The 11,836-nt window shown below is 37.7% G+C and overlaps 1 protein-coding gene across 1 annotated transcript in view; it reads right to left on the bottom strand.

Annotated features, from left to right (window-relative positions):
• LOC107680886 (voltage-dependent calcium channel gamma-2 subunit) overlaps positions 1–11,836 on the bottom strand; it is a 102,334-nt gene that overhangs the window by 5,345 nt on the left and 85,153 nt on the right. The window contains exon 3 of the mRNA XM_016476962.1: positions 1,414–1,554. Coding sequence (XP_016332448.1) covers positions 1,414–1,554 — 141 coding nt within the window. The remainder of the gene's footprint in view (positions 1–1,413; positions 1,555–11,836) is intronic.

Raw genomic sequence — 11,836 nt, 5'->3', positions numbered from 1 at the left:
CATTGTGTTCAACCGCCTTATGCAAACCTCAACTTCAATTTTTTTCCCATACTCGGTCTGAATAATTTTTGGTCCCAAATTTGTGTAAATTTTACTGGTAGTCCACTGGGCTGCGCATGCGCCGCTCAGAAGTGACGCACGCAGAGAGATCAAAACAATGGTCACGAATTAGAAGTACAAAACGAGGATTTGTAAAGAACAATGATGGAGGATTTCAATATAATCCAAGAGGAGACTGGTTTTCCTTTGCTAAAGTAAGGAAACTTTGCTTCCTTTGCTCCTGTAAACAAAGGTTGGTTTTCACGAGACTCACCGTGAAACCGTGCGCAATGCTGACATCTTACGTCATCCTCCCGGAACTGCTTCTGTGTACAACTGTTGGCGCAAGCTAGATTAAAGTGATTATTACGTTTTGAATATGGATATTTCTCTTACAAAAACGCATTGATTCGTTACAGGAGGCCTTTGTTCACCCGCCGGAGCCGTGTGAGGCACTTTTTATTATGGATGGATGCGCTTTATTTCACTTCTTTTGGACTGATGAAGTGCAACACCCACTGACTGCCATTAAACAGCTTGGAAGATCAAAGTAAATTTTTAATATAACTCCGATTGGATTCATTTGAAAGAAGGAAGTCATATACGCCTAGGATGGCTTGAGGGTGAGTAAATAATAGGCCAATTTTCATTTTTGGGTGAACTATCCCTTTAAATGCTGTTCTTTTGAACTTTGTTCATCAAAGAATCCTGAAAAAAATTTATTACAGTTTTTACAAAAATATTAAGCAGCACAGCTTTTTAATGTTTATATTACTATGAAATGAGCAACATATCAGCATAATAGAATGATTTCTAAAGGATCATGTGACACTGAAGACTGGAGTAATGACCGCTGAAAATTCAGCTTTGCCATCACAGGAATAAATTACATTTTAAAATATATTAAAATAAGAAACTGTTATTTCAAATTGTAATAATATTACTAATACATCTAAAATGTATACATTTAAAATAAATATTAAAATTGTACATGTAAATGTAAAATTCTGAATTCGATTTTAATACCAAGTTTCAATTAATAATAATAAAAAAGATTATTAAATGGTAGGCAAGTAGAAATTTGCTGGTATGTGTGGGCAAACAGAAAAAGTCCTTGAACTGTTGAGCCCTGATTGGGCTTTATGCAATACAATGTATTTCTAAAGAGTGTGTGTGATGCTTATCAGTGACATACAGGAGCTCAACAGTTTTAAAATGGTCAAATACTGCTCAGAAATTATAATAAATCAGAATGCTTTAGTAGAAACCAGGTGTACAAGGTATTTGTATAGCAAACAAAAGAATCTGGGTCTTACAAGTGTACCGTATGTTTACATGGACTTTTGTATCTCTTCCTTCATTCCATATACTCACCTGCAGACACAAAGAGGATTCCTGCACTGAGGATGATATTGTGACGAGACTTGTAGAACTCGCTGGCAGCTATACACAGGCCACCCATGAAGAGCAGGATAACGCTGAGGATGGGGAAGATACTAGACGCTCGTACGGCTCCTACAGATGGAGAGAGAGAGAAGGTGGTATGAGTATAAGATATTTTGAACTCTAGACTGTTACTTGTTGAATTAATCTGTGTAAAAGGCAGTGAGAGAGGGAACGAGATGGATGAAGAAAGCTGTCTTTTGTGGTGATTGTAGCAGCTGTTCTCCTCTGAGCACACTGACTACGGACAATCAACACTTTGCCAGTAGAGTGAACAGCTCCCACACCCTTTAAAATGCTTGGGGAAGAGCAATCCCAGGTCAAGAGTCTCACCAAACACTTGTGCCTAGCACAAACACTCTTGTACTCCAAGACTAAACAGGACCAGAGACATTTACAGATGCTGCCATCCACACGCTTTAACAAAATATGCTCGTAGTGAGACTTCAAGAAGAGTTGGCTTCATACGAGCCATGAAATGACAAGTGAACGTGTTAATGAATGTTTTTAGGACAGACTGCCAAGCCTTCAACTCACCAATTAGTTCTTCAACTCGATGTTTGTGTAGCTTAAAGGGATAGTTCACACAAAAATTATAATTCTGTTATAATTTTCTCATCCTCGTGTCTTTCTAGACCTGTTTTCCTTCTTCTGTGGAACACAAAAGGAGATATTTTGCAGAATGTTAATGCGGATCTTTTCCATACATTGAAAGCACACAGTGACTAGAAGGTGTCAAGCTTCAAATTGACATTTTATATTTACATTAGGCAGATGCTTTTATCCAAAAGCAACTTACATTGCATTCAAGGTATGCATTTTCATGCTTTCTCAGGGAATTGAATTGAACTCATGACATTGGCATATATAACCATGCTCTGCTATTTCCTAACTATTTCCTGAGCTACAGGAAAGCTTTAATGAACCAAACAAAAGCTCTATAAAGTACCACATATGTACCAATCTTCTTATTTTTCCAGTTTTTTTTTATATTCCAATTCTTATAAAGCTATGCAGTAACTTTGCAGTAAGCTATGCAGTAACTCTGAGTTTGAAATTACTGACACATTTCATTTGCAATCTTTCCTCTGCCATAGCGCTGAAATTTGCACTTCTATGTATTGAAACATACTGAAGCAAAAACCAGTAGTGTTTATTGTTGTTTTGGATCAAACATGGTGCAACCTAATGCTTTGATTTAGTAAGTTTCAATTGGTAGAAATATTCTTCAAAATATCTCCTTCTGTGATAAAAATCAGATCATTTTGGAATGACATGGGTGAGAAATTATTAAAAAAAATAATAATAATTTTCATAATTTTTGGAGTGAACTATCCCGTTAATACTGTCAATATCATATGACTCATACACTTTACAGTTCTCCTAACTCATTCATGGGTTTATGGGAAGAATGATGCCTATATTTTGGGCTGCGATGTTGGAGTGCCATATTATTATTGCTAGTTTGACATGATTAGAGGAATATTTTTAGTAGCTGCTCAAACTTTGGCCTTTTACCTCGTTTCAAAGCAGGAAATTATTTTCCAACTATCCACTTCAAGCTTAAAGTGTATGTGATGTAATTTCATCATCAGCATAGTACACTCATACTGTACGTGTGCAGACAAATTTTTCTATCTATAGAAAGAACAACAACAAACTACTGGAAATGGCAACAACAATAGACACCTGCGTTGACGCAAGGGCTTAAGAGATTCAGGCAACTGAAGACACTTTTATCGTTCATAATTTCTGGAGAGAAATAGTGCAGACACTGAAAAAATATGAAACTTTCCATGTGTCGAGCGCTTCTGTTCGCGAAGAATGGAGAATTCTTTAAAAGGCTATGCGTCCTGCTGTACGCATACTGTGTTTATGTCAAAATTGAAGTATACTTTAAACTTTAGTCTGCTTTCATTATATAGTAGTCTCGTCGTTTTCTCCTGTCCTTTTCCTATTACCAGTCTTTCTCAATTCTTACTGCTTACTCATCTCTTACCTCTCCTCCTTAATCTGTCTCTTTCTCTTTTAAAATACTTCACATGCAAAGTTATGCTTTCATCAGGCTAGTTAAATTTTCACCACTCCATCTACTGTGCAAGCTCAGCAGTTTTTTTCTCTCTCTTTACTCTCTATCCTTTCCTGTAAATGCTGATGTATGGACAGCATGACAGTACTGTGAACTCTTGCTGGCTAAAGTGGGGGCTGAAGTTCCCCCTGAGAGGGTCATCTGCCCTCCTGTCCTGCCCTAACCTCCACCCTAAAACCACTGCACTTGTGCCATTTGCTGCAGATCACACGAGAAGCCATTTCAGCTCATAGTGTTGAACAAAATGCCACGAGATACAAAATCCTACATTGTTAATTTCTGAATATTTTACTTTGTAAATGCATTGAATATGCACTGCGCTAAATGGCGATATCTGATTTGCTGCATGTGTTATATAAGGTGATATTTTTCTAGTGCACTTGCCGCAGTTCTTCTCTTCCTCTCTGTGAAACCTAAACGAGACTTCACTTGAAGTGATGAATGTCATTTAAATTTTCTTGTGCTCTGTTCCGTCCTCTCCTATCTGTCTCATTCCCTCTGTTTTTCTCTCTATCCACTCAATTTAGTCCCTAATTCTCAGTGTCTTGTGCTCTCTTTTCCCACCACGATGTTCCACTAGTAAAACCATACAAAGCCAGGAATTGCCATTTGTACATCTTGTGATCACTTCCTTTGCTACCAAGGCAAAGGTCCATTCTGAGAATGATTTGTTTGTCACAACAACTATGCAAGGAAAAATTGTGAATATGGACAGACTGACAAATTTGGTAGAAGTCAGTAAAAGACTTATTATATACTTATTATATATATACACTTTCAGAAAAAAGGTACAAAGGTGCCACATTTGATATTCCTGATATAACTGCTCTGCTACACTACATTACTACATTACATTTTAGGCCGGTCTGCCTCAGTGGTCTATCAGCACTCGTCAATGTCAAAATGTATGACATGGCCAATAGACCAATTTTGGTGTTTGCAAATAGTGATGATGTTTTTTTTTTGTGGGCGGAGATTATCTGGTGGCAGAAAATTACAGTTTTAAAGTAGCATTCTATGGAAGCCATGGAATAAAAGTATAAAAAATGTAATTTTGAGTTTATATTTCAAAATTCTGACTTTTTTCTCACATTTCCGAGATTGTATCTCACAATTCTGATAAAAAATAAATAAATCACCTCGTCATTCTCTTTTTCCTGGGCTCAGAATCATGAGATTATATCCCACACTTCTGACTTTTTTTCCTCAGAATTGACAAACTAGCAATTGTTGAGTTAAATCGAGTTATAAAGTCCGAACTAGGAGATATAAACTTGCATTTGCAAGAAAATAGTCAGAATTGTGAGATAAAATAGGTAAATGTTATGTAAAATGTTATAGGTTTAAATAGTATTTTATAGCTGTAACTGTAGCTAATACAGTATGTCCCCTATGAACTGCATATGTGAATTTTATGTAGACCCATTTTTTAAATCAAATTCCTGTCTTAGAAGTAGGGTAGTCATAGCAGGTTTAATCCATAGTCTGTCCATTTAAACGTCTGTGTTAACTTCAAATGGCGTCTTTGACAACAGTATTCTATAAAAATGATTTGCATTCCCATTCTGACATCCAAAGGCACAACAATACATTTTTTCCTCTTATTCCATGGATTTTACCAGTTTCCCTTCACTTATTACCAGTGTTTTTCTGCCACCATGACGTGACTGTGATGTCTACTCCAAATTGGTCTATCAAATCAAAGAAGGCTGGTGTTATTGTTTACAGAAGTTGAGTATTCGAGTGCAGTGCTTCAGTTTTAACGGTGACAGTGTGAGGATGTTGTTTTACAAACTACTAGACTCCCCCCCTCATCATTTTGAATTGAAAATATGCTAGGAGAAACATGATTAATGTAATTCATAACTGAATGTGATGAGACAAGAAACATTTTGCATTTTTAAAATATTCAGCATACAAATAACAATAGTGAACATCTGCATATTTGTGACCCTGGACCACAAAACCAGTCATAAGGGTATCAATAATTTTGACCCATACAATGTATTTTTGGCTATTGCTACAAATATACCCCAGCGACTTAAGACTGGTTTTGTGGTCCAGGGTCACATTTTAAAATTAAATATTATTTGTAAATAGTTTAAATTGATTACTTCCTAGAATTAGACCTAGAATTTCTCTTACTGTTCTTATTTCTTTTTCTTTATTCACTTAAATCATTTAATTATTTAAATAGTCATTAGAATTAGAATTTCATGGCCTGTAAATTTTTTCTATTCTGCTGCCATTATCAGAAAGGTTAATTTAGGACCCGGTTTGCAACTAAATAAAGGATAATTTTTTTAGATGGATGTCCTTGCAAGTTCTCTTTATCCTTCCTGTCTTCCTCTCTTTTTCTCATCCCTCTCTCTGTAGGGTGTAGAGTTGCTGGGAATGGTCTGATTAAATATTAAGGTGTGCTGGGTGCTGACCCCGGTCCTCATGCCCTGTAACAACCCTCTCCCAAATCTCTCTCTTTCTCTCTTACAAACACACACACATTCTCCCCAATCTCACATTAACCCGGGGATATTGACATGACCAGTCACAGCACAGAGAGGACACACCACTCCTTCTCATCCATCAGCCTCATTCACAAAGACACCATAAGGCAAGAGGGAAGGGGACAGGAAAGGATGTGAGGCAGGATGTGAAAATGGGAAAGGAAAAGATGATAACCTAAATCTATTGATTGTTGACACAAGCGTTTAAAACGACAGGCTTGAAGGTGACAGAAGTGTCCTCAGAGACCAGAATGCTGTGTTGATTTTCAGCTGCTGTGAATGGAAGTCTCAGCTAACATTTTCATGCTTTAAGGTAACAGATATTTTCAATAGACAGAATATACTTTACAAAAATACCAGAATACCTATAATAATCTGTAATACATTCTTAGAGTAAAACATCTATACAGTCAGTGGGAGGCTGAGATGGACAGGTTGTGGACGTTCCTAGAAATGGCGTGAATCTCACACACAGACTTCATACATTCCTAATCAGCCCTGTGGACACACGTGGACTCATAGAGATATGCTTTCACGCATAAAAATCTCAGCCGGCACACTCGGAGCTCTGTGACCTTGGCTTTGACCTCTCGGATCAGGCAGCAGCGCTGTATCCATGGCTGCAGAGGCTCTGGAGGAGGAAGAGAGTTTAGCAGATTCTCCCCAGGCTCCCTGCACTGATCACAGCCAGAGACTGACCAGCCTGAGGGCTTTTCACACAGAGACCGAACATTTGTTGGCAAATTTTCACTGCAAACAAGATTCTGAATAGATAGTTACAATGGGTTTCTATTCTACATCATGCACAAACATCCGTCCATCATCAAACATGTTTTTTGGGTTAGTCCATTAAAGAAAACAGACTGACCAATGAAAAATTAGCTTTTGATCTAGAGCAGTTGAAACTGACTTTTTGCAGAATTTCATGAAAACTTTGTAAACCTGGTCTCTTTTCAAAGTTTGCTAATATACACTACAAGTCAGTAATTAAAAAAAAAATTATTAGAACTTCAAAATTACTTTTATTCAGGTAGAAACTAAATTGATCAAAAGTGACAGTAAAGACTTTACATTGTTACAAAAAAAATCATATTGCAAATAAACACTGTTCTTAAATTTTCTATTCATCAAATCATGGAAAAATGTATTTCCGATCCATAAATATTTTAAGCAACACAACTGTTTTTAACATTGATAATAATAAGAAATGTTTCCTGAGCAGCAAATCAGTATATTAGAATGATTTCTGAAGGATCATGTGAAACTGAAGACTGGAGTAATGATGCTGAAAATTAAGTTTTGCCATTACATGAATAAATTACATTTTAAAATATATTAGAATTATAAGTTATTTTAAATTGTAATAATTTATACAATATTACAGTTTTTACTGTCAAATAAATGCAGCCTTGGTGAGAATAACTTCTAGTCTTAAAAAATCTTACCAACCCCAAACTTTTAAATGGTATACATATGTGTAAATATTAAATGTACTTGAATTAAAAAATACCAGACAGAGGTGTTTCCTGCAAGTGCTCATGTGCTCCATTAACAGAAAATTACAACAGTTTTTACAACAGCAATTAAGATTTTCCCAGCAATTTATAGAGGTAATCTGGCATATTTTTTCACAGGTATTAAAAGAATTCCATTAGGCATGTTAAAATGTTCACTTTGACATTCCCTAAGCTGAAAGGTGCATGTAAACTGTGTTGTAAAAAACAAAAACAACAAAAAAAAACTGTTGTAAAATGACAAAATGTATTTGTCAGTCAGTGCCACCTAGTGTACAGGAGTGGATTTCATTACAATTTAGCCCTGTGAATATTCGTTTCATCTTGGTGTGCATATACTTTTTGTATAAATTGCATCCATTGCATGTTTCACATTTGTTGTGGCTTTGGCTCCAGTCTGTAATATGTCATCAAATGCATAGGCTTCTCAATTTACAGTATGTATGAATATGTGCATTTTCTTTGTCTTCTATGCTCTGCACGTGAGACTGTGAGGCTATTGTGAACCGAGGGCATTAGGATGGAGGTTTCTTGGGCAGCTGGACTGATAATCATGCCCCAGGGTAAGCGCGTCTCTTTCGGCAATCTGCCCAGACTCCCCAAGCATGTCACTGGCACAGGGAAATTTTCACACAAGCCCTTTGTAGCGTTTGAGGGTCTGTCAGGGGCAGAAACACTGCCTGCGGGGTTGTTATTAACATGGTAGAATAGGCAAAGAGAAGAGAGGAGTCAGGGGCAAGTCAAGCCTGAAGCAAGGAAAAGAGAGGAACAAAGCAGCAGTGTTTTTTGCAGCCTTCTATTAAAGCGCTCTGTGTTGGTGAACTGGGGCTTTTATCAGAGGCTGTTCTCAGTCTCAGAGCTGCACACAGCCGGGGCTATTGCTTAAGTTATATTACCAGTCCATTCTTTCATTTATGCTTTTCAAAGTGGTCACTGTAAAAATTAATCTACACTTATAAAAAAGTACTGGGCCTGAGCTGTGTGCTATCAGAAAATACCATGGCGATTTAATATTTATATACCACAGTGCTGAATGATTACTTGATACCTTTTTATTAGCAGTTCTACAATGTTTTCACAGTAGCTTCTTAAAGCTCTGCAATGATTTTATTGTTTATAGATTTGATATTAGTAAGGATTATGGTTATTTTGCAGTAAAACAGTAAAAAAAAATCACAGTTAAAGACTTGAATCTCTTTCAGTTCATGTGTTGGAATGTGACTACAATTAGTCACACCCCACAGGAAGGTAAATTGGAATCTGAATTCAGTAAGTGGAATCAATCAATCAATCAGTCAGTCAGTCAGTCAGTCAGTCAATCTATTTCCGACCATCCGTCCGTCTGTCGTTTATCCATGTGTCTTTCTGTCCATCTATCTGCCTAATTGCCTGTCTAATAAACCTTCAAACCAGCCTTAAATAAATAAAATAAAAAAACCTTTCAAACAAGGCTTTGTCATGCCAGCATTTAAAGTTTGGCCATAGTAAAAAAAAATACAGTCATTACAATTTCTTTGAATTTCAATTCATTTTAATCTTACTTCCTTACGTTCAAATGTGAATTGCAGTTGTGCATCCTGTTGGCTACCCCAATTCAAATGCAGTTCAAATTTAAAAGTATCAATTCAATTCCGAATGTCACATAACTCTGTTAGCAGTCTAATAAAATGTTTTTTGTAAAGTAGCCCTTTTTCAAAAAGACAACCCTCATGCTTTCAGCAGTGACACCGTAGTGCACAGTACATGGAGAATGTCCGGTCACTCCCAGAGTTTCTGCCACAGCTAAAAATGGCCTGGGCCAAATTAGCACTCTCACCTCTTGCCCTGCTAATGGCTAGCGAGGATGAGAGGGTGTGAACAGAGGTTCTTGTCCCATATCAGTCAAGAGAGGGAGATCTGATCAGAGCGGTGGTTTGGAGATTATCTGTGAGGTCACGGAAGCAAATGTCAAAGGTCAAAATGCTGCCGGCTCGAGCAGACCCTTGAGGGTGACTTACACATGATGATGAGCGGCTTTTAAAGCACAGGACTTCAGGTTTAGTTTTCTGTTCTGAATGCTATTTGATAACATTCCCATTCACATCAAGGTTTGATATTTTACAGGGGTAAACTGGGCTATGCTGAACAATCAATCTTTTATCCCTTCAATGCAGCTTAACCGACCAACTCACGGATATGCTCTCATAATGCTGCATGTTAGGGCTGGACCAGAATATTCGATTATTCGATTTTGAGATTCAAATATTCTTTTTTTTTTTTTGAACACCTGGCATCCCCCGCAAAACGGTTCTCATTCGCGCTTGAATATGAATCGTCCATGATGATTCAGTTCATTTGGAAGAGAAGACAAAAATGCCGAAGACCTCAGCTGTGTGGGAGCACTTTAAATTGAGTGAGGACAAGACAAAGGCAGTGTGCCAAATATGCGATTTGAAACTGGCCTACCATAACAGCACATCAAGTTTGAAAAATCACCTGAGTTCGGTAAGTAGGACGCCAATAGTATATTGTTGGTGTAAAAAAAAACAAGCTGCTTTTATCCGCCATGTTAATCAGTAATTTTACACATGATAAAAAGGTGCACTTAATTTGCTTGGAAAATACTTGCGAATATGGCAGTCATAAAAAAACGTACAGTAGCCCAGCCTAATAATAATTTGTCTATATTAAAAGTATTGCTCTTAACAGACCTGTGTGTTTTGTATCACTAGTGCAGTGTCCGTTCTCGGAGCATATAAGCCCTGCCTGCTCGAGGCGCACTGCTTCCGGCTCACGCTGTTCTGTAGTTTATTAAGTTTATTAATTCTGAACGTGTCGCGTGTCCATATTGCACCAAAATGCGACACTGCACTCCCTTGGGTCCGCAGCAACACACCCGCCACGCGTGAAGTCGATTGGATGAACGGTTCTCGACATAATAAAAATATAAACAGACAGACAGCCACACAGAGATTCCTGCCTTTATTACACGTGTCTACACCAGACGCGACAGTTGCCGCGCCGCACCGCAACAGCTAAAGTCTGTCTACACTGGATGCGAAAAAGCGATCATTGAAAATAATTTGAAATTTGTGTCAATACATCATAAATAGAACGCAGCAGCTGTTTTCTGTCGGGAATTTGTCGTGTCGCGACGCGCCGCATCCAGTGTAGACAGCATCACTGATTATAATGAGTTCTATAGTATTTTGTCTCGCCGCGCCGTTCGTGTCCATTATAGACACGGTGTTAGAGAGAAGAATATGTTCAGCCCCCTCCCTCCGAAGCTTCGAATATTCGGTGTTGATTACTACTGAAGCTTCGAAGCTCAAAAAATGGTATTCGGACCAGCCCTACTGCATGTATGAAATATGTGACCAACTGCTTGAGCTGCTACACATGGGGCATATTGCTCTCTCACACTCACATGAATGCACACACTTTCTTCTTGACAGTGGCTGTCTTTGAACTTTCATTCTATCCGTTGCTCTCAGTCTTTCCTTCACACTCTCTCTCACGCTCATTGAGAGCATTGTGGAAGAAAATTAGCATTCACACTTAATCAGCCTCCCACAGGCTTGAATGTGCTGATGTGCAGGACAGGGTCATGCTAATCAGGTGCTTTAGCTTGCAGGTACATTGGTTGAATACTACAAACGCTTATTAATCTAGCCCTGCCCCGGCATCTTGCCCTCTCACCACAAACACACACAGACACACACACACACTGCAGCTCTATCATCACCCATCTACCTATTAACGATGAGCAAAATTACATATTTTTCAAAACCAACTAGTCTTAAGGCAGCACTCTATAATTAGGTTGATTTTGGGTTCATCTGAACCTAAATGGGCCTGAATGGTTTGCATTCAATAGCATCTAGACAGGTTACAGTAGAAGGGAACATAAAGCAAGGGTTTTGTGACTAGTTTTTAAAAGTTGGACTATTTTTAACTTGAAATAGTCTGCAACGTTTGTGGCAGGACACTCAAAAAAAACAAACAAAAAAAAAAACGGTAAGATTTGTTTGCTTGCACAGTTAGAGAGGCTAAGATAGATGGGTCATGTTGGTTGTCTACTTAGTCTATTTTAATATTATTTTGATATTTTAGCTGTGCTGCTTTTAATTAGCATATTGTGCTTTAGCTTTTATGCACTTTGCACATAAAACTCAGAAAATAATCTGAAAAGTCTTTAAATCTTTCAGTAAATGTGAAGTATATTCAATTCCCTGCACCAACCCAACCCAACATTTTCAATCTCTTTA

This window comes from Sinocyclocheilus anshuiensis, unplaced genomic scaffold (assembly GCF_001515605.1).
Source record: "Sinocyclocheilus anshuiensis isolate Anshui unplaced genomic scaffold, SAMN03320099.WGS_v1.1 scaffold1230, whole genome shotgun sequence".
NCBI classification, from domain to species: domain Eukaryota; kingdom Metazoa; phylum Chordata; class Actinopteri; order Cypriniformes; family Cyprinidae; genus Sinocyclocheilus; species Sinocyclocheilus anshuiensis.
The sequence above is the reverse complement of the archived record's forward strand: the minus strand, read 5'-3'. Positions and strand labels throughout refer to the sequence as shown.